Source organism: Ochotona princeps, chromosome 1 (genome assembly GCF_030435755.1).
Source record: "Ochotona princeps isolate mOchPri1 chromosome 1, mOchPri1.hap1, whole genome shotgun sequence".
Lineage (NCBI taxonomy): Eukaryota > Metazoa > Chordata > Mammalia > Lagomorpha > Ochotonidae > Ochotona > Ochotona princeps.
The window spans coordinates 112,152,383-112,179,460 of NC_080832.1; the positions used below are offsets into that span (position 1 = coordinate 112,152,383).

The window sequence follows — 27,078 nt, forward strand, 5'->3', positions numbered from 1 at the left end:
GGCCTGGGAAAGCAGTTGAGGACGGCCCAAAGCCTTGGGACCCTGCACCCGCGTGGGAGACCCGGAAGAGGTTCCTGGTTCCCGGCTTCGGATTGGCGTGTACCGGCCCGTTGCGGCTCACTTGGGGAGTGAATCATCGGACGGAAGATCTTCCTCTCTGTCTCTCCTCCTCTCTGTATATCTGACTTTGTAATAAAATAAATAAATCTTTAAAAAAAAAAAAGAAAAGCAATATTTCATACTTAATGACATTTTTGAGCCTTCCTTACCAAGTCTCCATTTTTTTTTTATCAACTAACGTCAAAGATGTATTTTGCCTGAAGTCAATTCCCTGAGTGTCTTGTTTTGCAACTTGGGCTGGGGGAGGGGGCAGATAGCCCCAAAGTCTCTCAGATGCTTGCCTCACAGAGATCCTCTGCCCTAATTCTGGCACAAATACCATGGCTTCCTAGCATGGCAACTCCTATTTCTTTTCTCACTGCAGAGCAGAAGAGAAGCCTGTTTAGATGACTTAAGAAATACTCTATCTTCTGCGTATTAGGTTAACTTGACCCTAGGAGGTGGTGGCCAGCTGTGTTTAATTATGAGTACGGGCTAACGATACACAAGTGGGGACACATGGCTCATGCCTTCATGGTGTTTCCACTCTGGCTGAGGCTACACATCCCAAAGCCAGCCGGCTTATGAGACCACAAGGAGTACATCAGCTCCACTGCTGGGGAATCTGGGGCAGGGTGCTGGGCCACAGAGGTTCCTGTCCTTTTTCCCTGATGGAACAGTCCAGAAGCAAGAGGGATTTCCTGAAGGGAGTATGAGGCAGTGGAACACTGAAAGGCAGAAGATGCAGCTCACCTCTCCTCATGCCTCCTTGCTTGGACTTGGGTCAGGTGCTTTTATCTGAATCAATCACCCTAAAGGAGATGGTCCTCTAAACCAATCAGGCTTCTGCATGGAAGGGGGTGTGGCAGGAGACAAATGGAAGAGTGCCTCAGGGACCAAAAATTAGAGATCTTTTTTTGTTCTAGCTGGCCTAAATGAACTGGAAGGTGCCCTGAATGGACTGAAACATTGATTCAAGACAGTTGATAACCCCTTTAGCAGGTTCCTGAACCACCGACCTCAAATACGGGCATCAGCTACAGGTGACACCAAACAGAATCTCAAGGGGTTCTACCCTGGACAGCATAGTCGCTTCTGGCTTCAGAAACACACAGCTTGGTCTTGAGTTTCTTGCTCTCAGACTTAGCAGCTGAGTCACCCCCTGAAACTCAAGGAACCTATTTCCTCTCCTGTAAAATGGGCACAAAAATCACACACTCTTTCAGGTAGGATTTGTGCAAGGACTAACTCAGACCACGTGTGCGAAGCCCCTTTAGCACTACTTGTGCCTACCACAAGGTAAGTGCTGAAGACACAAAGGGTATCACTGCCCGACCCCACACAGAGGCTCCCTGCTTTTAAGGTGATTTCCCTCGACTGCCCCATGATGGATGGTCTCTTTGAGCCATGGAGACCAGGTGCTACAGTGGTCCTACCCCTTACCCCCACCTAGTAGGTGCACAGTCCTGGGGTTGGGGAAGAGAAACTTGGGGATCCATGAAGAGGAAAGTTCTTGAAATAACTCCAGATCAGATTTTTTGGGAAGTCCCATCTCCTGCTGTTACCCAGAGTTGTGTGAGAGTGAGGGGGCTAGGGGAGGCAGGCTCCCCTGACAAGTTTCCAAGCATAGTGAAGCCCAAACAAGCTGAAGAGTATATGTGATTCTGTGAGTGCCTCCCAGAGACGTACCTTCTGCAGGGGCTGTGGAAGACTTCAGGCAGGGGTTTTCAAGGTGCAAGTCCACAGTGTGAAATCTGGGTGCCCAAGGGAGCCCTTCCCTGTCTCTTCTCGCATTTCCATCTCAGCCCTGACAGATCTCAGGTGTGCAATGTGCAGCTGATGGGTGCTGGGACTGGGGGTTGGGAACACTGGTAGGCTCCAGGCCCCCAGAACAGCCTTCCAGCTCCTGTGCTCCGTCTTCCTCAGACTATTGAAATCAGAAAATTCTTGCCATTCCTGAGCTGGGAACAGAGACTCAGACCCAGTGACCTCCTTTTGTTCCTGCTGGGGGCTGCTGCCCCTTGGCAAGTTTAAACCTTGAAATGAGCTCTGGATTCATTGAGGAGGAGGAGGAGGAGGCGGCAGCAGCGGCTGTTGGTGGCTGCGGTGGGAGGAGAGGGCGGGTGGGGAGACAGCATGGGGAAGAATCCATAAGGTGAAAGAGGAATGACCGTGGCTTCCCTTATTCTCCCACCAAGCCGTGGGAAGACAAAAAAGCTCCCAGAAAAAAAACTGTGGGCTGAGTCTGTTTTGTTCTTAGAGGCAGAAAAAGGGGTTACCAGGCACAGGAGGGTGCTGGGGAAAGAGAAGGGCTGTTTAGTGGGTGCAGGGTTTTTGTTGGGGGCAATGAAAAAGTTTCGGGTATAGATATGGTGATGGTTACTCAACACTGAATTTATTTAATAGCACTTTGACAAATGAGAAAAGTGATAAATATGCTGTTTCACCACAATAGTAATAGTAATAATAATAATAATAATAAAAATAATAATAAAACCTTCCAAGAATGCCTCCAGCCCTCCCTCCCTCCCCCCCCCCCCCCCCCCCAGTTCTCTGCATCGCTTTTGAGATGGACTTCAAATAGACTGGCCCTCAAATCTATGTGGCTGACTTTGTCAGGAGATCATTATATTTTGCTTTAGGCTACTTGTTTCAGAGAATTACAGATGGCACCCGTGATTGAAGATGATTTATTAGTGTCTGAGATGCCTTCAACCCTCCCCAGTCCTGTCTGTTTAAGAAAAATCTGTCTTTACCAAAGTCAGAGAAGAAAAAAAAAAAATCAAAGCACATGGGCAGGCCACCACGTAAAAATGGGCCCTGGTAGAGGGAATCTCCTGTGTGAAATCTCAGATTGGGAAAACAAATTGGTGACCGATGATTTGCCTCACAAAAGACTGTGTCGCTTAACAAAGGAGCTTACTCAAAAGTTTCTTTAAGAAGAGAGCCCCCTGGTGCATTTAATGATATTATTGGATTAAAAAAAAATGTCACCCAGACCGGACCATCCGAGGACACACGCTGTAAAGATGTGAGTGCATTGTATTGTGTTGTAAGCGCCGGGATAAAGGAGCCAAGCTTCTTTGACAAATGGACCGTTGTTTTGGCCCACAGGAACACAAGGATGGAGCAAGATGAGTTTTCTTGGCCTTGAATCCTGACGGCTTTCTGGAAGGGCTGGCTTTGGGAGTTCCTGTGATTTATTTAAGACCGGCTCAGCCCCAGAGGCCTGTGATGTGTCCTTTTGAGAAGGGGCCTATGCCAAACTCAGGGTCAAAGTTCCCGCTGTGCTCCTGCTGACCCTGTCACCTGCCTTCATCGTAAAGATTCAGACATGAGCTCCGCTCTGCTCTGTGATGGCAGAAAAACGGATCTGTTGCCAGAAAGCGGATTCTCTGTGATGAACAATGACCCTTATTTATGTCTACATAGGTGCATTCTGGGGCCCATAAAGGTTTAATTGTCCCTCTAACGAGTGTTTTTTTTTTTTTAAACCCACAAAGAGGCTGCCAGCTTTCCCCAGAGTTTAAAGCCAACTGAATGTGGTTCTGTGGAAACTGCTTTAAGTGTGTAACTCGCGCCGTGTCCTGGGGCACAAGGCACGATTGTTTTTGGGGACTCAAAAGATGCAGCTCTTAGGAGGACTTTGAAAGTCAGTTTTTTTGTGGCTTTCAGCTGCTGCTGACCCTGGATTGCTCTGCAGATGGAAAGAGAGAGAGAGAAAGAAACCCCTTCACCCAGGAGCCAGCTGCATGAATTCCTCCCGTGGTGCCACTGCCCCCTGCTGCCACCTTCCAGCACAGGGGGAGCCTAGTGGCCCCCAGCCCTAACCATCCTTCCTTTACTCTCTGGATGATTCTCTTGGCTGCTTTAAAAGGCTCTTCCAGGAATCTAAGGACAGAGGGAGAGCAGCACGTCCAAATATCTGTGAAACCAAAAGAGAAATGCAGGTCCTGGTAGAGACAGAGTCCACCAAGACACTTCACCTGGCTGCCTTGGGCGTGCCAGGGGAGCAGGGGCCTGTTCTCCATCACTTCTCTAATGCCCACCGCTGTCATCCCTGTTCATCTCACACATTCCACAGTTAGTGATCAGGGACGAATGCAACGCCTGCCTTCGGTCCTCGCTGTGACAAAGCTGAGGGTCCCCTGAGAAGGTTGGGTTGTTGGATGAAGGTTAGTTATGTAAGCAAGCACATGGTTGCAAGCTGCAGTGAGGGCTAGGAGGAAAAGGTGCAAGGTTTAGAGAGGAGCTCCTGGAGAACCTGGAAGATTCTCTGAGGAGGTTAGGCCTGGTAAGCTAGGTATGAAGGATGAGCGCAGGGCTGAAGCAGATGAAAGGTAATCACTAGAGCAAGGTGGAAGGTACAGTATGAGCAGAGGCCCCGAGGTAGGAGGGCACAGAGCCTGCTAAAGGCTACTAGTAGAGAGAGAAAGCTGCCTGAAGAGGTAGCCGTGAATACCTGCTGCCAGAATCCAGAACCTTCCCTGTCCTCTGCTTTAAACCTCCTTTCCTTAGAGATTGCCGTGACTTCTCCACCCATTGTACTTCATTCTATCAAGCCCACCTCTGGGCTGCCGCCTGATGACCTCAACCCTTCTACTCATCCTTGGGTTCTGTGAAGGAAATCCGTTTGTCAAAAGACAAAAGCAAATAGTTGTGACATGCAGTGCGTGCCATGCGGAGGGGTTATCATGAAGTCAGTTCCCAGTTTACATGACTGCAAATGGTTCCATTTAGATGTCCCACCCAGCATGGATGGCGTTCTCTACCACTTCAGTTGACTGTTTATCTTTCAGTGTGCTCGACTATACTTACAGCCTTGGCCTCTATTTAACTTCAGTCTTTACTTTTTCCATTCCATGGTCTATCATTTACATTTTTTTTCCTTCAGGAAATGTAAATGCCTATTTACAGTATTAGCTTTTACTCTGGCATGGCCCCATATGTTCTGGAACAGAGTACAATGTGGGTTCTCATCCTGAATTTTCCATAAACTGGTGGTGACCTTAGCCTGGTCATTCAACCTCACAGGGCCCAAGATGCTGCTTTTGTAAAGCAGGGTGTGTTGCGTTGCGTTTCCCCTCCTTTCGTTTTGTTTTGTTGGAGCCAGCAGCCACACATGCAGGGTTCTTGGTACAGCCCATGACTCTGGACCTCCTCCGGCCACACAGGAGTGTTTGGCTTATATCTTGGTCTTCATCCCCTCTCCCCATGCCCCCCACGTGCCCTCTGCCCTTCCCCCGTCTGGCTAAATGCCTCTGTGGGTAGGACTTATTTTGGGAATTATTAGTGCGATAGTGGACATAGAACAGTATTTAACAAATGAGAATACATCATGCTAACTTGGGTGAAAGCTACCACGTACAAGGGGCAGGCACAGTAGTACAGCACGTTAAACATCGTATGGGACACATGTAGCCTATAATGGGCTGCCTAGATTTGAGTCCCAAATACTCTGTCTCTGATTCACCTCCCTACTGATGCATCCTGGGAAAATAGCAGATGATGGCTCAAGTGATTGGGCCCCTCTATTCATGTTGGAGACCCAGCTGGAATTCTGGGCTCCTGGCTTCAACCTGGCTGATGCAGGCATCTGGGAAGTGAACCAATAGATGGAAAATCTTCTCTTTCTCTCTCTTACCCTGCCTTTCAAATAAATGAACATATATATATATATGTGTGTGTGTGTATATATATATATAATGTTTGGGTGCATCAGCAAGTGCAGAGTCAGGTCCAGTCTACTACCTGCACCAACCAACACACCCTACTGGTAGATACAGCTGCTTGGCCAATTCTGCCCCAGCCCTATATCTCATACAAATAAATCAATCAGTCTAACAACAACAAAGCAGATGAACAGAGAGGAGAGACAGAGAAAGATCTTCTGTCCACTGATTCACTCCCCCAAATGACTACAGTGGCTGAGTCTGAGTCAATCCAGAAGCCAGGAGCCAGGAGCTTCTTCAGGATTTCCCACTTGGGTGCAGGATCCCAAGGCTTTGGGCTATTCTACATTGCTTTCCAAGCCACAATCAGGGAGCTGGGATACAAACTGGCTCCCATGTGGGATATCAGTGCCTGCAAGGGGAGGATTAGCCAATTGAACGATCACACCAGGCCCTAATCTGTTTAATAAAAATTTTTAAATCTCTAAACGAACATGCATCTGTTATGAAGAGAGGAGAAAAGTCATATGACAGTGCTTGTGTGCACGCGTGCGCGCACACACACACACACACACTGGAAGCTCTGGGTGGACAGCTTTGGGCATGTGTCCATGTGAGAGGAATCAGACTTTATTTCTGCTCTGGAGTTACTTAACTCCTTGCCTTACAGCCTCTCTGTTGTAGGTGCACCTTGATAGAATAAACATGGGAAATTTCCGGGGGAGCCATATGAAGAAAACCCAATCTTACCCCATTAGGGAGAATTCAAGTTGGGTCCAGAGGTTAAGCGAGAGCCAGTGCTGAGCAAAAAACCGAATGAATTGCAGATTCTTACTTGAGACGTGTTAAAGGCTGGGCCTGCCTTGACCCAAAGGTCTGAGAGAGCTCTCCAACTCATTCTCTGACCCCGAAGGGCACTTGTGGCTTGTAGCTTGGGCCATCTGTGCCATTAGCTCCGTTTTCTACTTGTGTATATGTGGCGCGGCTGCAGCTGGGCAGGTGGTGTGCATTAAGAAAAGACTCATGATGCAGACAAGACCCTGCTGACCTGGGATTCCTCCCTGAAATCTCTCTGGCTCACCTATCAAGCCGTGCAGCCTGAGGGCTTCCCCGGGCTACTGAACAAATAGGACTGTGGGCTCAGCATATGGATTTGCAATGTAAAAGTTCTGTGTAAATCATTAAACACAAACAGTTATTAACCAAGACCCCCAAGGGAAGGAGAGTTTATCTTTCACATCATCTTTCTACTCCCACTCCCACCCTCCCCAACCTCCAACTTTTGCCTGGTTGGTTCTGATAACTATTCCTGATAAGGATCATGAAACACTGGACCCCGGGGTGACCCTGGGAAAGCTCTACTTTGCTTTTTCTCTGCTACCTCCCTCTTGGTCTCCCCTTCTGGTTTCAGTTAACCCACCCACCCCAACCCCCTGCCCCTACAGTCCCAAGTGCTCCTGTGCTGCTATTTCTTCCGCTCTGACTCTCCAGAGACTTTAGATATGAAGAGGACATTGTAAAAGACAATTTCATGCAATGAATAAACTGCTAGACAGCTGAGGCATTAGGAGGAAGAGACTCGGTGATGCCATTTTGCACCCATGTTGGGATGGGGGAAAGGGAACAGCCTGCTGTTATTCTCCCCTCAACACACACATGACCAAAATAATATATAAATAAATAAGTGCTGCAACAGAATTCTGGATTTGTTTTTCTTTTTGAAGAGAAATTAAGAGCCCAGTCTAAACACTCCCCTGTGTAATAATGGAGCATCATGTTTCATTGAACTCTTGACTAAAGTCACCACGCAATTTCCTCCCAGCCCAAGTGGGTAGAAGGTAAAGAGGCAGCCTGCCTCACAGTTCACATCCCGGGGCAGACACCAGCAGAAGGGAAGAAACAATAGCTGTAGTACCCATTGCTGTGACAGACTCTGGAGAAGAAAGTGAGTGTTCTAGACCATTCCTTCCCACAATCCCCAGGCCTCAGGAGAAGGTGGGCTTTTGAAAGCAGAAATGTTCTTGGGCCTATTTCATAACATCTCCCCTTCAAACCTAACAAGTTGTGCAAGCAGCAGCTACACTCTAACAAGTCAGGCCAGAGTTCACAAGGAGAGCTTGGTGCAGGCAGATTTTCTTATAGGTAATTACTTTTATCTTGGGTTTCCCTTTTTTTGTTTGTTTCTTAAAGGAGGTTTAAGGCTAAGAAATAGGGTAATGTGGGAGGAGGGGGGAAGAAGGGAATGTGTAGTGGAAATTTCCACTTTTCCCAGACTCGCAGAAGTGGGGGGTGGGGTGGGGGTAGGGGATCACATTTCTCAACAGGATGGCTCGGAATTAAGCAAGCCCAGTGAGTGGAGCAGGAAGGCGAGTCCCTGCACACAGAAGGGCCAAAGTCCTGAGGGGACAGGACCATGAAACGGGACAAATGCCTTCCCGTGCACCTTTCAGTGTGTGAAAGATGAGCTAAAAAACACACAACAAAAAACCCCACTCTCCTGGGTGTGGTTTTTTTTTTTGGAGGGGGGAGCTCAACAGCCAGTCCTAACTAGTTTCATGTGGCCCCTGTTGAGCGGCAGCAGAAGGCTGCAGTGAGCGGCACCTGAGAGGCTTCGTGGGCTGAGGGGCCGTGGCACGTGGCCTGCCCCGTTGCCCGGGAGACCGAGGGCGGATTGTTTCCACATCCGGGACTGAACCAAAACGCTCCGGCGTCGCGGACTGGGGGGTGCGCCGCGGCTTCGCCTCGTGGTTGCCGCGCTTCTCTCTCCTGCTTGCCCCCCTGCCGGACGGTGGTACAACCCAGGCCGCGAGGCCTCCCCAGGCTTGACGCCGTGGAGCGCGGAGTGGGCGGGCAGAGGCCGGGGGAGAAGGTGAGTGGGGACAGCGAGGAGGTCACCGGCCCGTGGAGGACGGGGCCTGCACCCCTGGCCCTCAGCCCCCAGCCCCCTCCTCAGGCTGCTTTTTCCGTGGGACCCCTGAGAGACCTTGAAACTGCTGTCCCCTCCCGGTGGGGTGCGGTGGCGGTTGGGCAGCCCCCTTCCCGCAAGCCAAGAACGCGCCATTTCTCCTCAGCCCGGGTACCATCAGCAACATGCCGGACGTCCAGCAGAATGTGCCCCCGAAGGACCAAGGTGTGGCAGAGAGCGGGCCCGGTGCGCCGCCGGAAGTGTCGGGACCGACCCAGGAGGACCAGAGCGGCCCCAAGGACCCCTCTCCCTGTAGGTCCTGTGCCCCTCGCCGCGGGGGCTCGCAGCCCGGGGTGGAAGGAGCCCACGGCCCCCTTCAGGTCGCCCCTTGTCTCCTTGGACACAGTCCTTCCCTCCAAGGCCTAGGCCTGAGGCCGAGTCAGTTCCCAGCTATCTTGGTAATCTTGTTGTATTCTTGAATATCCAGGTGGAAAACGGATAGCTACCGGATTTTTAATTTTAGTTTTTTTTTTTTTTTTTTAAGAGTTAGAATCTTCCACCCTTTGGATCACTGCTTAAGTGCCTGGCCAGAACTGGGCCGGTCCCAAGCCAGGACCCAGAAGCTTCTTGTAGGGCTCCCATCTGGATGCAGGGAACTCCAACACTTAGACCCAGGATTAACAGGGAAATGGATCGGAGATGGAGTAGCCGAGATCCAGCTGGGGCTCCTGTGGGGTGCTGGGTGGATTTTCAAGAACTTCAGTTGTGTTTTCTCGATGGAGTCCTTCGGTCCTGGGCTGAGCCCCAAGTTGTCAGGCGGGAGGGTTGGTGTGCCCCGTGGGCACAAGGTCTCTAACGTCCCATGGTGGTAGGCCAACAATTCTACTTAATTTCTCGTAAACTAATCTCTAGGACATTTACCCAGTTATCCTGAAGGGCTGTTATTCAGGGTTTAAAGTTTGGAATGCAAACCTTTAAGCGGAGGCCCGGTGTTTAGTGAGCTGTTTCTCTTGTGGCCACACGGAGTCGCTGTTGGTTAACAGAAGGGCCCGCAAAGCGCGTTTTTTTTGCGGCACCTGCCGCAGGTGGCAGCCTAAGGAAGGGTCTAAATAGTGTAAGTTGTTAAGGTGGCTGTTTATGTGAATCCAGAGGTCACTGAACTCGTTAAAAAAAAAAAAAAAAAAGCTTATTTTACAAAATGAATTTGAAGTTTAGTATACTAGTTTGACTTGTTTAGCAATTCTTTTTTATCTTAAATTCTTGGGATGTGGGTTTTAAAAACCAATTTTAATTACATTTAATCTCTAACTTCTCTTTGAGCTCATCTTCCTGATCCTGCAGTTTAGAGCCATTCTGAAGTTGCTTAGGAGTGTATTACTTTTGAATAATACAACAGTCTTCTGAAGCAAGCAGTGAACCTCGGTGTACTTGGAAAGTGTATAAAATATCCCAGAGTTTCTCAACAAGCTGATGTGGTGCAGCTGCCTCGGAACACTTTGTCTTGGTTGTCAGGGGAACCTCGAGTCCTCCACCGCCCTTCCAGAGCAGGGGCGGTACCTTTTCATGTGTGCCTAAACAGGGGCTCAGAAAAGTTTTTTTTTTTTTAAGATTTATTTATTTTTATTGGAACGGCAGATATACAGAGAGGAGGAGAGACAGGAAGATCTTCCATCCGATGGTTCACTCCCGAAGCAGCCGCAATGTTTGGAGCTGAGCCAATTGGGAGCCAGAAGCTTCCTCCGGGTCTCCCATGTGGGTGCAGGGAGGGGCCTGGGAAAGCAGTTGAGGACATCCCAAGGCCTTGGGACCCTGCACCCGTGTGGGAGACTTGGAGGAAACTCCTGGCTTCAGATGAGTCTCAGCTGTTGCAGCCACTGTGAGATTCAACCAGCAGATGGAAGATCTTTGTCTCTCCTTCTCTGTAAATACATGTTTTCAATTAAAATAAATCTTTAAAAAAAAAAAATGGAACTAAGATAAGTTTATTTTGGTGCAAATCTTTTTGGTTCATTCCTCAAGTGTCTGCAATGGCTAGAGCTAAGCTGATGTAAAGTCAGGAGCTGCTTCTGGGTCTGTTGGGCCGTCCTCTACTGCTTTCCAGGACACAAGCAGGGAGCTGGATTGGAAGTGCAGCACCTGGGACACGAACCAACTCCCTTAAGGGATCCCGGCTAATGCAAGGCAAGAATTTAGCCACTAGACTATTACACCACGCCCTGAAAGTGGACTTTTGGAGAGAGACAAGAGTGCACCCATCTCCCTGTTCATTGCCAGAGGCTGGTGGTGGCTGGAACTCAGGCCAAATTTCCCTTGTGGATGACAGAAAATTGCCAGGGTGCTGCCCCAGCAGGAAGCTGGAAGCAGGCATGAATTCTGACATGGGGCTTGGGCACCTCAGCCAGCAACTTTGTTGCCAGGCCACAGGCTTGCACTGCAAAGATAGTTGGGTTTTTTTTGTTTGTTTATTTAAAGGCAGGGTGACAGAAAGGATGAGGCAGGTCTTCCACCAGCTGCTCCACTGCCCTAGTGACCAAACCAGCTGAGGCCAGGCCAGAGCCAGAAGCTGGTAACTTTGTGTCTCCCAGGTGGGTGCAGGGCCCAAGCGTTTGAACTTTGTGCTGCTCTGCCAAGTGCCCAAGCAGCTGGGGTTCAAAGCTCTGCTCTGACATGGCATATGGCTTGCAGGCTGTGGCTTAAGCCACTGTGTTGCAACTCCAACCCCAAAAAGTAGACCCTTCTTAGAGCAAGGTTTAAATCACAAAATTTTGCTGGTTTAATTGTGATTTTGTGTTTTATGAGAGAAACTTGTAAATGAGTTTCCCTTTCTGGTTTTTTATGAGTTAACTTCTTTGCCATCCTGTCCCTCCAAGGTAGATTGTTGAGTTTGTAGCAAGGTCACGGGGCATGGAGTTCAGAAAGCAAGTGGCTGCAGGTGGCTGAGTGAGCCTGTGTAAAGTCAGTTAGTCTAAATTTGGAGCCTGCCAACTTGAGTGACTCTTTGGGTAAAATAGACATGGCACTAAACTTGTATGGACCCCACAGCTGTCCACCATTAAGTTGTTTTCTGTTGCAGGTCCGACAGAGACAGATAATGCAGTTTCCAAGCTGAGCAACAAAATGGAGAAGAAATGTGATTTGCATGTGGATGAGAAGACTGCGCCTCCCAGCAGGTACACCCCTCTTCTGGCTCCTTTTGAAGCTCCTGGGATAGCCACTTAGCCTTAATGACTCCTGGCCAGACTTGAAACATTGAAAACATTTTTTGCCTCTGTGTTTGAGAGGGAGGTTGATTTCTTGTAGTGCTTCACTTCGCAGACAGTGGCCAGCCCAGGGCAAAGCCAGGAGCCAGAGCCCTCCCGTGGCTGGCGCGAAGCCAGGCACTTGAGCCGTTGCTGCTGCCTCCCTGGGTCCGCAGGAAGCTGGAGTCAGAGGCCAGAGCTGGGAATGGAACCCAGGCCTCCCCATGTGGGAGATAAGACAGCTTGACTGCTAGGACATAAACACTCACTCTACCTGAAGGAATTTTATTTGGTTACTTACAGAGTATCAGAACACATTGATTGATTTGAAAACCAAAACTGAGGTGGAAAGCCAGATATAAAAATGAATTTAAATTCTATTTATAATTCTTGCCATGAGAAAATAAAAGTATTTTGCCTCTTACATTAAATTGTTTTTTTAAAGGAAAATATTTATGTACTTTTTTTTTTGGAAATGTGGATTGATGAGGTGGAGGGAGTGGCCGAGATAGAGAAATCCTGTATTCACTGGTTCACTCCCCAAATGCCTGAAATTGTTGGGGTTGGGGCAGACCAGATCCAAGAGCCAAGATTTCCATCTGGATTTCCTACATGGATGGCAGGGATGCAAGTATTTGAGCCATTTTTCCCAGTTTTTTTCCTGGTGTACTTTCAGGGGGCTGGATTGGAAGTGGGGCAGCCGGGACTTGAATCAGTTCCCTACATGGGATGATGGCACCATAGGCAGAGACTTCACTTTCTGTGCCACTGCACCAGCCCTGTGTATGTTTTTTAATTGGGTTGCTGAGTTCAGGGAGAAGCCTACAAATAGGGTCTACGAAGCATTTATAGTTCTTGGGGGGCGGGGGGTCCTCATACTTGCACAGGTGAAAGGTTGGAAGGTAGAGTGCTCAGGTATTTAGAAGTTAATCCCGTTTTCACACCTTGACTCGCAAGCCTTCCCCACAACCAAGGTAAAAGCCTGAGAGGGAGTGTCGCACTGCTGGGCTGCGCGTTGCTGTTGCAGAGAACCTGCTCCTGAAAGGGCAGGTCCAGGTGTTCCCGGTTCTGTGAGCAGGACCTGCTGCAGGAGGACGGCCTGTATTTTGGTGGTGAGTGCTCCAACAGCCTCTTAAGTGTTCGAGCCGTTTCCCCCATCAAGTTGTGGCTTTGGCTCTGACATCTTGGCCAGTTATTTTTTTCTGGCACTGGATTGCCGTTTACTGCCACTTTTGGCCTGACCGGGTCAGATGTCTGAGGCTTTTCTCCCCAAAGCACACAAGGGAACGAAGAAGGTCAGAGACAGCTGGCATTAGCTCTCCACGTTAACAGCCACTCCTGACAGCTGCTGACTTGGAGGGTTGCAGTTTTCCTAGTGACATGCCAGCTGCCAGGCACCACTGGGGCCCACCACCAAGATACACAAAAGGGACACACGAAAGGGCCAAGGTCCAGACCAGAGAGCCTCCTCCTAAATTGAGACAGAGACCCCAGAAAAGGGATTCATGGCACCTTTCCTGCATCCCTTTAAGGGGTCTCCTTCAGGTCCCTTGTTGGGTAACCAGAAGTCTGATGTACCCTCCTGAAAAGTTGTGCTGCACCGACCACCACAGAGAGGTTGGGCTTTAAGGGGATCCTGTTGGGGTAAAAGAAAAATGGGCAGAAGACGGAGGGTTCAGGAGCGGGGAGGAGGCCAGGGCTTGGAGGAACCAATTTGGGGAGATTTTCTGTTTTCCAAAGAGAAGGAGCAGTTCAGGAAATAAGGGTTCCAGTAAGTGGAAGCATTGCCACTAGCGAGCGGGTCCTGTAGCAAGAAGAGAGGACTTAAACAGTTATAGCCTGGAGGCAGCGTTGCTTTGCATGGCTTTTGGTCACAGGATGCTTTCGTAAGAATGTCTTAAAGCTTGGTACAGTCGTGTGTCTAATGTCCTTGTTTTAGCAGTGTCTGTAAACATGCGAGGCTGATGGGGAGTTTCTGTGAGCGGCCAGGGTAGTGGGTGAACTCTGGGTGCCTCCTAGGATCATGCTTTGTTTTTGCAAAGATTCACATTGTAAGATGAGAGTTCCTGGTTTTAGATCTATACTAATGAACTGCAGTCTGAATGACAATGGGGCAGATGAGTCTATCAAACTTATCTTTCATTTGCCCTTTTATATCAAAGAATATAGATTGATATAGATGGAAATATTGCTGTTCCAGATTTAGAGCTGCTTGAAGTATTTTGACTGGTTTCTTTGTGTTTCATGATATGGCTTCATTTGAGTATAGGGCAGAAGGCAGAAAGCAAACACCTTACCATACTTTAATTATAAATTTTTCTATTATTATTACTACTATTTTATGATACAGTTCCATTGGCTGTGAGATTTCCCTATCCACCTCTGCAAATTCTCAAGTCCCCTCCCCCCCACAGTGATTTCCCCTATATTATTACAATAGTATAGTTCTTCATAGACAGTCATAAGTCCATCATTGTGGGCACGGACAATGGCAAAAGAGTCCAGCATCCTATTGTCAAGATATGTTTAATAGTTTCACTGGGAGTCTATCTTTGGAAGTAGAGATACATACTGTATTGTATCCTCACATCTGAGTATGATCATCTCCATTACAGAGTTATTATACATACACTTAAATGAAAAGCCATAAAACAAAAGCCAACAAAAGGAATAAAGTTAAAAAGTTTACAGCACCCTGAGGTTAAATAACATGCTAAATTAATGACTAATGCGTTGCTGAAGAAATGAAAAAGAGCCTTCTTGAAGAAAATGATGGTACTGTACGGCCTAGGAGTCAGTGAGGAATTTAATATGAGGAATAAAACTGTTCTGAAGAAATAAATTAAAAACATCAAAATCCATTAGAGTTTCCTCTGATCTTTGGTGAGATGTGTCTCCTGTAGGCAATAAATAGATGGGTTTTGTTTTTTAGTCTAGTCTACTAATCTGTGGTAAATGACTGATGAGTTTAAGCCATTTACATTTAGGGTTAATATAAATAGGTGGTAATTTGGTCCTGTCATTTTAACATTGGTTGTTCATTGACTTAGTCTTCTGTTGTTATTTTACTAGGATGTTCTTCACATTTGCCTTTGGTTTTGTTGAGTGCTATTCCTTTTTCTCTGTCAAGAGAACATCTTTAAATATCATTTGTAGGACCGGATTAGAAGAGGCATATTCTTTGAGCCTTTCTTTATGGTGAAAGAATTTTATTTCATTTTCAAAGACAAAGGAAAGCTTGGCTCAGTATGTTATTCTGGGCCAACAGTTTTCTCCTCTTAGAATCTGGAATGTGTCGCTCCATTCTCTTCTGGCCTGTAGAGTTTCCTGTAAGAGGTTTCCTATGAATTTAATTGCCTTTCCTCTAAATGTCAGTTGATTTTTTTTTCATTTAGAAAAAAATCACTGATTTTTCATCATTGAAAAATTTCATTGATTTTAAGGATCCTTTCTTTATTATATTCAATTGAAGAGAGCTTGATTATCACGTGTTGTGGTGAAGATTGCTTTTGGTTAACCCTATTGGGAATTCTGTGCCCCTCCTGCATGGATGTTTTTTCCCAATTCTTTATCCAGATTAGGGAAGTTTTCCTTTGTTATTTCATTAAATCCATTTTTAAAATATTTATTTTTATTGGAAAGACATACAGAGAGGAAGATCCTCCATCCGCTTATTCACTGCCCAAGTGGCTACAATGGCTGGAGCTGTGCTGGTCCAAAGCCAGGAACCAGGAGTATCTTCCAGGTCCCCCACATGGTTGCAGGGTCCCAATTCTTTGAGCCATCCTTAACTGCTTTCCCAGGCCACAAGCAGGAAGCTGGATGGGAAGTGGAGCTGCCAGGACACAAACCGGCACCCATATGGGATCCTGGGGTATGAAAGTTGAAGACTTTAGCCACTAGGCTACCGCCCCTGGCCCCTATTTCACTAAGTGCATTTTAAACCCAGCTTTTCTTCACCTTCTGGAACTTCCGTAACTCTTATATTTGGCCTTTTTATAGTGTCTCTTAATTCTTGAGTACTTTTTTTAGCTTGACCCAGCTCTGCTACCAGCTTTTTGATTGTTTCCCTGTTGTAACTTGAAATATCTTCCAGTTCTGAGATTCTTCCTTCTGCCTCTTTCATTCTGTTATTGAGACTTTTCACTGAATTTTTAATTTGCTCTGTTGCATCCTTCATTCTAATATTTCGGCTTAATTTTGTTTCAGTGTTGCCATTTTTAATGTGACATACTCCTTAAATTCCTTCAACTCCTGTATGTGTTTCTCATTGTTGATAAAAAGCTTTATGCTGAGTTTTCTGAATTCTGTATCCCCCATTTTCTCAGTGTATTCCTCAGTTAATAGGTGAAGGCTTTTGTTCCTTTGCAGGGGAGCCTTCAGTGATATTCGCTGTGCCCATGTCTCTTCTTTTGCTCTTGGTCATTGTACTTCTAATTATCAGATTCTTCTTGTGGCAAGTTTTTTTTTAATATTCATTTATTCATTAATTACATTGTATTACATGACACAATTTCATAGGTACTGGGATTCCCCCCCCCTTCACCCTAAACCCTTCCCCCATCATGAATTCCTTCACCTTGATGCATAACCACAGCTCAAGTTCCGTTGAGATTCCCTAATTAAAAGCTCACTCCTTGTGGCAAGTTTTAAGTTCTGTCACCCACAGGTCTACAATTTGATTTTACTTATTGCTTTTGGTACCTGGTTCTTTGTTTGCAGCCACTTGTGCCACTTCCTCCAGTGAGTTTCAGATCTGGGCTGTTATATTAGGCTTCCACCACAGTCTACATAGCCCCAGCTCCTGGTTCACCAATCTTTACCTCCTGTGATACCATGCTGAGGTTGCGCTATTGTCCGTACGTATCTCACGCTTGTAGTTTGAGCAGTTCCTGTGATTAGGGAGACACCAGGTGTCCTATATAGCTAGGTTGTTGGTGGTGCTGATATTGCCGAAACCCGTTGGCTGTTAGATCTGGGGGCCACATGGACCTATTTTGACCCATACAATGCCAGAGTCGGTATTATTTTTGATGTGGGATTGGTACAATGCACTGAACTCAGTGTGTTCACTCCCAGTTCAGTGCATGCGCACCTCACTGTTTTCCCTGCAGTCTTAAAGTTTTTCCACACTGTACAAAATGGTGCCTGATGTGCCACTCGTGGAGTTGTGGATCTGCTGGCTGTTAGGTCTGGGGACTACCTGGACCTATTTTGAGTAGAACCTGTAGGATGCCATGTTGGTGCAATTCCCTGAGCTAGAAATACATTTGTTCTCAGCTTAGTGCATGCACAGTCCTGTCCCAAAGCCTTTGTCTCCCTACACAAGATGGTTCCCAATTCTGCTCTAGAGGGTGATCAGGGCTTTGAAATCCACTCTGTTCCCACACCACCTGTTTGGGATCTGTTGCTCTGTCTCTGCTCCTGGTCACATCAAATAGACTAGCAGGACAGGCAGTTCTTTGGGTTTACCTTCTGAGTTAACCTTCCTACCTGGCTGCTGGAGTTCAGGTCACTGCTTGCTGAATGCTGCTGGGGTATCTGGTCACGGCAACACCACACTGTTGTGTCCACTACTTTCCCATGTCCGTAGTCTCCAGGTGCTGCTCTGCCCTCAGCCTTTCCTCTCCTATTTCCTGGAATGTGCCCTCTCTGCTTCACCCTGGCTAATGTTCTCCATCTGTTTAATCATGTTCTTACCTTAATCCATCATCTTGATCCTCTCCCCTTGTGTGTTTCTTAATTTGCATTTGCATAGCTACCAATGAGACAGTTGTTTAAAATGAGAGCTCTCCAAGAGCAAGCCATGCCGGTGCTAGTTGGTCCGTGCATTTTCTCCTAGTCTGAATGTGGAAAGGGAGAAAGGTGAAGACCAGCTAAGGAGGTACTACAGGCAGAGAAGTGGGGAAGCTGTCTTTGAGGAAAATTCATCCCTATCTGTGCTTTTTTGTCAAGTTGTGCCACAGTTCTGTATGCAGACTAAAATGCTCGGGCCAGGACTGTAAGGAAGATAAAGCTTTCCCTCTGAAGGTTTGATAGTTGGGCCTACTGAGATACTGGCATTGGGCCAATTAATGGAAGAGAGAATATGTGGACTTTATAATGTATAAGTAAATAGGAGTCAGAATAGGAAAGCTTGAGGGATAGATGACTAAAGCTACTGTGTTGGGGGAGGGGGAAGTAGGTGATTTTAGGGGATGTTATATAGGCTGTTTCATTGGACAGGTATATGCTTATAAGGGAGAAAAATGGTTTTGAAGAAACAGTAACCTGGCACAGAGTTTGGGCCCTGAGTGCAGAGTGAATGGTAGGCTTCCTTTCTGTGATTGGCTTTTCCTTGCAGTGGACGCAGTATGCAGGAGGGGGGTTCGTAACAGCTGGGCATCCTGTGAAGCACCTGGTCTTCAGGCAGATAGGGGAGCTTCCTGTGTCTGCTGCTCCCCAGGTACGCTCAGTCCCAACAAGCTTGTAAGTCATGACCCTGCAGTTGATCGGAACCTCAGAGGACTTTCAGCATGATCATGACCAGAACTGCACTTTAGAAATCCATTTTAGAATTGTTTGATAGTGGTGCGGGGAGCAGCTCAGAAGGGCATGAGGCCAGAGGCTTGGGACTGGTTATTGGTAAGAATAACCACGGGCAGGGGTACATTCCAGAGGCATCCAGCAGTATGATTAGTGGAACTTGGTGATGAACAGGATGAGGAGAAGGTAGTTAAGAATTCCAGTGCATGCTTGATCACTAGACAGGTTAGCTGTTTCTGAGATGATTGAGATTCGTGTATTAAGAGAGGAACTTGGGGTTTTTGTTTTCTTTTTCTTTGTTTGCATCTATATACATACTATTTTTGCAAGGAACATCCATTATTGCTCTCTTTTTGGGAGGGGGGATGTTCAGCAAGATCAGTACCTATTTGGCAGTGACTAGATATAGTTTTAGAATTTTCAAATGTTCTCGGTAATCTGTGTAGGTCAAAGATTGCTTAAACACACGAAAATTGATTCCTGTAATTTCACTTTTTAAAATTAGGCTTTATTTTTTCTTTTTAAAGATTTAATTATTTTATTGGAAACTCAGCTTTGCAGAGAGGAGAGATAGAAAGGTCTTCTGTCCACTGGTTCACTCTCCAAGTGGCCACAGCAGCCGGAGCTGTGCTAATCTGGAGCCAGGAGCTTCTGGGTCTCTCACATGGGTGCAGGGTCCCAAGGCTTTGGGCTGTCCTTGATTGCTTTCCCAGGCCACAAGCAGGGAGCTGGAAGGGAATGGGAGCAGCCAGGATACGAAATGGTGCTCATGTGGAATCCCAGCACATGCCAGGCAAGGACTTTAGCCACTAGGCTACTATGCTGGGCCCTGCTTTATTTCTTTAAAGAGTAAACTTGAATTTTATACAAAAATGATCAGGAAGTACAAACAAAAGTTCCTGCATGGTCACCTACTTTCTTACATAGTTTCCCTGATTTAAAATTTTTACTTTATTTGCTGTTTTTAGAAAACAAACAAAAAAGATGTGTTTATTTGAAAGGCAGAGTTAAGAGTCCAGGAGGGGAGAGAACGAGAGTAGAGCCAGGTTGAGATCAAGAGCTTCCATCTGCTGGTTCACTCCTGAACTGACCACAGTGACCGGGAGTGGGCCACCCAGAAGACCAGAGCCAGGAACTCCAGCCTGATCTCCTACTTGCATAGCGGGGACTCAGGTATTTGGGTAATTTTCTACTGCTTTCCCAGACATATTAGCAGGGAGCTGATAGAAGCAGAGCAGGTGGGACTTGACCCAGCATTCATATGGGGATGCCAGTGGCTTAACCCACTGTTCCACAGAGCTGTTGTAGGTGTGTCATTTTCATCTGTTTGAAAGGCAGAGCAGCGCACATACACTCATTTAGAGGAAGCTTGAAGGAAAGGGGAAGGGAGGGAGAGAGAAAGAAAAACAACGGGTTTTCTATCTGCTGGTTTACTGCTTCGATGCCCTCAACATTCAAGACTGTCCAGGTCTCAGCTGGGAGCCTGGCACTCCATCCAGGTCTCCCACATGGATAGCAAGGGCCCAAGCACTTAGGCCATGCTCCACTGCCTTCCAGGCTTGATTAGCAGGAAGCTGGACTGGAAACAGGTGCTGGGCTTGAAGCTGGCCTTCAGAGCAGGATGTGCGTGTCTCAGCTGGACCTCCATGCCACAACACCTGTGGCATCTCTGCTGTGACTTAATTCTTGTAGGAGTATAATACATGTGTTATAATTATGCAATATATTTTCAAAATGATTTTGTTATTAAGAGGCAGACAGAGAAAGCTATTGTGTCCACTCCCCAAATGTCCACAACAGTTGGGATTGAACTTGATTGAAGCCAGGGTCTAGCAGCTCAATCCAAGTCCCTCACACAGATGGCAGGCACCCAGCTGCTTGAGCCATTGCCACTGCTTCCCAGGGTCTATGGGGAAAGGTTGGGGTCCAGAGCTGAAGGCAGGGGTCCAACTAAAGCACCCTAGTATGAGGTGTGGACGCCTCAGCTGGCATCATAGCTGATAGGCCAAACACCTGCCCTGAGGACCCAGTGTTAATACTTTTTTTTTTGTCATTAACCCAAGTCTGTGATTTACGTTGGGGTTCCACCTTCTGTATTGTGCATTCTGTGGACTTTGAAAAATGTCTAACACCCGTGTCCACTGTCCATTGTTGTGTTGTACCAAGAGCCCCCACTGTCCTAATCCTCTGTGCTCCACCTGTTCGTTCTCCCGTTTAAGCCCCTGGCATCCCCTCATCCCGTCACTGCCACCAAGGTTTGCCTTTTCCAGAAAGCCATGTTGTTAGAATCGCACAGCGCACGGTCTTTTCAGGCTGACTTCTTTTCCGCAGCGCTGTGTGCTTCAAGCGCCTGCACGCTTTTCATGGTTTCATAGCTTGTTTCTTCCATTATTTTTTATTTTACTGAGTTCCCATTTCTTTTTGTTACTGGATAATATTTCATTGTTTGGATCTACCAATTAGTTTATCCATCCACTGTCTGAGAGACATTTGGGTGCTTCCAAGTTTTGGCAGCTAGAAGTAAAGCTTCTATAAACTGATGCACAGATTTTGGGGTTTTCATAAGGCTTTCATAACTCCTTTAGGTGAATACCAAGGAGCAAGATTGCTGATTATATGAGGAAAGTATTTTTAGATTTGCAGTTTTGCATTCTCACCAGCAGTGAACGGGTGTTCTTACTGCCTCAAATCCTTGCTAATGTTTTTTGGTCAGTTTTCTGATTTTGACTGTTCTAATAGGTGAATAGAATGTGCTTACTCTTATCTGTGTATCTCCTTTGGTGAAGTGATTTTTTTTTTTGAAAGATTTTATTTATTGCAAAGTCAGATATACAGAGAGGAGGAGAGACAGAGAGGAAGATCTTCTGTCCGATGTTTCACTCCCCAAGTGAGCGCAACGGCCAGTGCGCGCCAATCCAAAGCCAGGAACCAGGAACCTCTTCCGGGTCTCCCACGCGGGTGCAGGGTCCCAGTGCATTGGGCTGTCCTCGACTGATGATTCACTCCTCAAGTGACCGCAGCAGCTGGAGCTGAGCCAATCTGAAGCTAGGAGTATCTTCCAGGTCTCCCATGTGGGTGCAGGGTCCCAAGGCCTTGGACTGTCCTCGACTACTTTTCTAGGTCACAAGCAGGGAGCTGGATGGGAAGCGGGGCTGCCGGGATTAGAACCAGCGCCCATATGGGATCCCAGCACATTCAAGGTGAGGACTTTAGCTGCTAGGCCACGCCACCGGGCCCAAAGTTGATTTAATTTTATTGTTTAATCTTTGGAGATTCCCCCCATGTATTTTGAATACATGTAAGGATACTTCGAAATGCTCTTGGAAAACTAGAATTGAAAAAATTTATTTTGGTGAAAAAGATCTTGAAGTCCTTACAGAAGAGCTGGTATTGTGGAGCAGCAAGTTAAGCTGTTCCTTGTGGAGTCGGTTGGTTAAAGTCCTGTGTTCCATGCTTCCAACCGGCATCCTGCTAATGTGCCTTGGGGAGGCAGTGGCTGATGAGCCCAGTACTGGAGCTCTTGCCAGTCATGTAGAACACCAGGATGGAGGTTCTGGCTGTAGCCCGGCCAAGCTTTAGCTTCCTGTGGCCCAATAGGGAAGGAACCAGTGGATGGAGAATATCTCTCTCCCTCACTGTGTGTCCTTCTGTCTTTTAAAAGAAATCTGTGCTTGGTATTTTCATAATACACATTTCCCACAGTTTTTTTTAAACAGTCTTGTCTGTTAGACGTGTGTTTTTCACTGCTTTGTAGTCTGTGCCTTATTTTTTCAGTAGTGTCTTTTCAACAAAGCAGAAGTTTTTAAGTCTAGTTTACCTGATTTTTTTTTCTTTCATGGAGCATGTTTTTTGATAGTGTATCTAAAAAAGTTATTACCTAACCCCACATGTGGGGTATTTAGGTTTTTCTCCTGGGCTATCTTCTTGGAGTTTCATAGTTGGGTGTTTTACTTTTAGATCTGTGATCCATTTTAAAATACTTATTTGACCAAGAAACAGCTCTCAATCTGCTGTCTCACTCCCTGAGTGTCTGCTAGCCCCCAGCTGAGCTAAGGCTGGGAGCCAGGAACTCCACTGGGTGGCAGGCAGCTCATCTCGGAGCCCTCACCACTGCCTCCGATGGTGAGCGCCAGCAAGAGGCTGCGGTGAGGAGCTGGGTTTGGGTCTGGAACTCAAGTCTTCTGAAAGGTGATGTGGGCTTCTAACTGATACTGCTAGCCAAATGTCCATCTCCCAGGATCTGTTCTGAGTTTAATTTTGTGAAGCATGTAAGATCTGTGTTTAGGTTCACTTTTTTGCATGTGAATATACATTTGTTGAGAAATACTTAAAAAAATTTATGTATGTATTTGAGAGGCAGAGAGTGAGGGAGAGACAGAGATGTAAGGAGGCCTCCCAGCTACTGGTTCCCTCTTCAGATGTTTGCAGTGGTCAGGGCTGAGCCAGGAGGCTAAACCTCCATCTAGGACCCAGAGCCATCACCTGCTGCCTGCCAGAGTGCACAGTTGCAGGGAGCTGGGGCTTGGGGAGGAGCCAGGCCTTGAACACAGGAGCTTTGAGGTGAAAGGAGGGTGTCCCAAGAAGTACCTCAGTGGCAGTGGCCAATGTTGGCTGCCTCACGGCTCTCCTGACTCAGTCGAATTGCCTTTGCTCCTTGTGTCTTCAAGCAAGCACAATAAGACGGGAACCCATGTTGGAGCATAAAGGGTCAGGCTACTGTCAGAGATGCTCACATCCCATATGAGGATTCCAGCTTGAGCCCCAGCCACTCTGCTCCTGAGCTAACTCCCTGAAGTGCCCCGGGAAAGCAGCAGGGAGTAGTCCAGCCTCTGAGCCCCTTTCACCATAGGGGAGGCTGAAGGCAGAAGCCTGGAACCATGCCCTGTTCTCCCAGCCCTGGCCTTTGTGCTCCTCTGGGGAGTGACCCAGCAAATGGAAGGAAAATACTTCTCTGCCTCTTCCCTCCTCCTCTGTCACTCTGCCTTTTGCATAAATAAAAAGCCGAAGCTGGTCTTTCTGGCGCCTGTGACTGGGTTTGAAGGCAGTGCCACTGGAAGTGGGGATGCAAGATAAGTAGGTTAGGATGGAGTTGCTAGTGAATTCAGCATTAGACCAGCTGACTAGAAAATACCTATCTTCTAGATTTTAGGAGTATTTTCTTATACAACACCCCCCCCCACATATATATATATATAAAGGAAAGTGAGGCACACACCTCAGCTAGAAGCACAGAAGTGCTGAGACACAGCCTCAGCTTCTTCCATTAGATTTTTCCTGCTGCACAGAGTTGATCGCTCTAGAATGGCAAGGCTCCCTTCTGAGGGGGTTTTCCCTCTTGAAAGTGAAGTCTAACCCCAGCTGACTGAAGTCTTCTGCAGTTCAGACATTGTGTCTCATCTTTCGCTCTCAGCATAATGGTTTCTTACTACATAGAATGCTCTTTGGGGCTTGGGAGATTAACACCCTATTGCCGGTGTTTAGGTGGAGAGAATAATTTGCTCATTTCACCCTCTTGCAGTTTGGAAGGCAAGGTCAAGGAGACCATGCGTAATGCCTTCTGGGACCATCTGAAGGAACAACTGTCAGCCTCTCCTCCTGATTTCAGTTGTGCTGTTGAACTTCTAGAAGAAATCAAAGAGGTGAGTAACCTACCTTCCATTTGTAGGAGTGGAATTCCTAGACACCCTCGGCTCATTGAAGTGTCTGCAGTTAACAGATCCTAACAGGGTTCAGTCAGAATCTACCCAATAGAAAGAAATCAGAGTAATGTGGATGAAAAAAGAAATGTGAATGACGTAGCTGCATTTCCATAGAGTAGAAAAGAATGGTGAATTCAAAGTTGACAGGCAAGAAGTTAATAAATGGCATGGTCTACCCCTTGGACTATCAGCTGCCATAGGTGCCAAATGTGTCGTAAATACATTTGAATTTATAAAAGAACTCTACTTCCACCTAAAATATAGATATCTAACTATCTTAGATATTCTCACCCTTCCCCAGAATGAGGAGATACACAGTCAAATGCTGCTGGCTGCTCAGAATTGAGTCACAGATCAACGGTATTTTGTTACCTGGAGGCACTAAGTCATAAAATTAACTTCTAAAATCTGTTTACGAGATAATTGGAAGAAGGGGAAAAGCACAGAATGGTTAGCATATACAGATAATGTATCTGTAACAGACAAAAGGTTTTAGTTCTTGTTTCTGTGTTGATCACAAAGCCATAGTTGATATCTCTGACCTTCTCTGTTCATTCCACTTTTATGTTTGTAGCTGGAGCCTCCACTGGCCATGGTGGAGTTGCCCAAACATTGTTTTGTTTTCCTTAAATTTCATCATTGGGGTTTGGAGTACTTGGGAGCACCCAGAAAGTCTCATGAGCTCAGGGCACACAGTCCTGCAGGCCCCACTATGTAGCAACAATCCAATCCTTCCTTGGTACTTAGGATCTATTGCTCCAGTCAGGAGAGTAATTCATTTTTAAAAAATTAAAGACTCATCTGTTCATTTGAAATAATATTCTTTCATTTAAAAGAGTAAGAGAAAAATCCTCACCTGGTGCTTTACTCCTGAAGTGGCCACGACAGCCAGGGCTGAGCCTGGCCGAAGCTAGGACGTTTTTCCCAGGTCTCCCACATGGATGGTTGGGGCCCAGACACTAAGAGCTCATACTCTCTTGCTTTTCCTAGGTTGTTATCAGGGAGCTGAATTGAAAGTGGAGCAGCCAGAGTACTAATTGCATCTATATGGAGCACAAGCAGTGGTTTTACCCATTTTACCACACAATGCTGTCCTCCCCGTCTCCCTGATTTTTAGTTTTATATCCATTCTACTTGTCAGGTAGAGACAGATAATCCATCTGTTGGTTCACTCCCTAAGCACCTGCAGCATCTGGGGCTGGATTGGGCAGAAGCCATGAGCTTAGAACTCAATCTGGATCCGTACTTGGGTGGCAGGGCTCCAACTACTCCAGTTGTCACCTAATGCCAGGATACATATTAGCAGGAAGCTGGGTTGGAAGCAAGAAATGTGGCTTTTCAGCTGGCATTTTAAAAATAGATTGATTGGGCCCGGTGGCGTGGCCTAGCGGCTAAAGTCCTCGCCTTGAACGCCCCGGGATCCCATATGGGCGCCGGTTCTAATCCCGGCAGCTCCACTTCCCATCCAGCTCCCTGCTTGTGGCCTGGGAAAGCAGTCGAGGACGGCCCAATGCATTGGGACCCTGCACCCGCATGGGAGACCTGGAGGAGGTTCCAGGTTCCCGGCATCGGATCGGCGCGCATCGGCCCGTTGCGGCTCACTTGGGGAGTGAATCATCGGACGGAAGATCTTCCTCTCTGTCTCTCCTCCTCTGTGTATATCTGGCTGTAATAAAAAATGAATAAATCTTTAAAAAAAAAAATAGATTGATTTTTTTACTTGGAAAGTCAGAATTAGGGCTTCCATCCGTTGCTTCACTCCCCAGATTTGCTCTACAGCCAGAGCTGGGCTGGTCCAAAGCTGGGAGCCAGGAGCTTCTTCTAGGTATCCCAGATGGGCACAGGAGCCCAAGGTCTTTGGTTGTCTTCTAGTGCTTTCCCAGACCACAAGCAGGGAGCTGGATGGGAAGTTGAACAGCCGGGATATGAACCATTATCCATATAGGATGCTGGTGCCACAGAGAATTAGTTTGCTATGCCATTGTGCCAGCCCCCTCAGCTGGCATCTTAACTGTTTGCACCAAATACTTGTCCCAACAACTTTTTTCCACCTTGTTTTCGGTGGTTTTAGGAGCCTAAAACAGAGCCAGCATTGTAGTACAGCAAGTAAAGTTTTTGCCTGCAGTGTTGGCATCCCTTGTGTGCTGGTTTGATTCCTGGCTACTCCACTTCCAATTCGGCTCTTTGCTAATGCACCTGGGAAAGCAGCAAACGATACCTCATGAACATCTTTTTTTTTTAATTGAATATATATTTTAATATATATATATGTTTTATTAATTACATTGCATTATGTGATACAGTTTGATAGGCTCTGGGAATCCCACCACCCCTCCCCGTACCTTCCCCCCCGATGGTGGATATTCATATATTTTCATATATATGTATATATGAAGCAAGGGCTGCAGAGTTAGGCAGGTCTGAATTTTTTTTATGTGTGAAAAGAATCTTTATTTTTTAAGCAGTATGAATCTGTTAAAAAGAAAAATTATGCATTTTATACCAGCTACAGTATATTTTCAAGTCCTTGAATTTCTTATTGCTATCATTTTATGATACAGCTCCATATCCCCTTACCGCCTCCCCAGATCCCTCCCCCCCACCTAGTTCCTCTATATCGTTACTAAAATATAGTTCTTTGTACTCAGTCATATGTCCATCATTGCGGGCATGGACAATGGCAGAGAGTCCAGAATCCTATTGTCAAGATATAGTAAATAGTTTCATTGTAAGTCCATCTTTGTCTGGAAGCAGAAAGGCATACCACACTGCATCCTCACATCTGGATGTTAGTCTCCATTTCACAGCTACTGTACATCCCCTTAAATGAAAAGTCATGAAGTTAAATGACATGTTACTAGATATGACAGTCTCCATTACACAGCTACTATACATCCCCTTAAATGAAAAGCCACAAAACAAAATCAACAATAGAAAGA

The 27,078-nt window shown here is 46.7% G+C and overlaps 1 protein-coding gene across 4 annotated transcripts in view; it reads left to right on the top strand.

Moving 5' to 3' along the window:
* TCP11 (t-complex 11) overlaps nt 1-27,078 on the top strand; it is a 167,525-nt gene that overhangs the window by 118,273 nt on the left and 22,174 nt on the right. For 2 of the 4 annotated variants that reach the window (XM_036493924.2, XM_058664206.1), the window contains exons 1-4: nt 8,631-8,637; nt 8,841-8,988; nt 11,750-11,846; nt 23,959-24,079. In XM_036493924.2, the coding sequence (XP_036349817.2) occupies nt 8,862-8,988; nt 11,750-11,846; nt 23,959-24,079 (345 nt within the window). In that variant the 5' untranslated portion in view covers nt 8,631-8,637; nt 8,841-8,861. Of the gene's footprint in view, nt 1-8,630; nt 8,638-8,840; nt 8,989-11,749; nt 11,847-23,958; nt 24,080-27,078 lie in introns of those variants that run through there. The other 2 variants (XM_058664205.1, XM_058664214.1) reach the window with 2 other exon arrangements.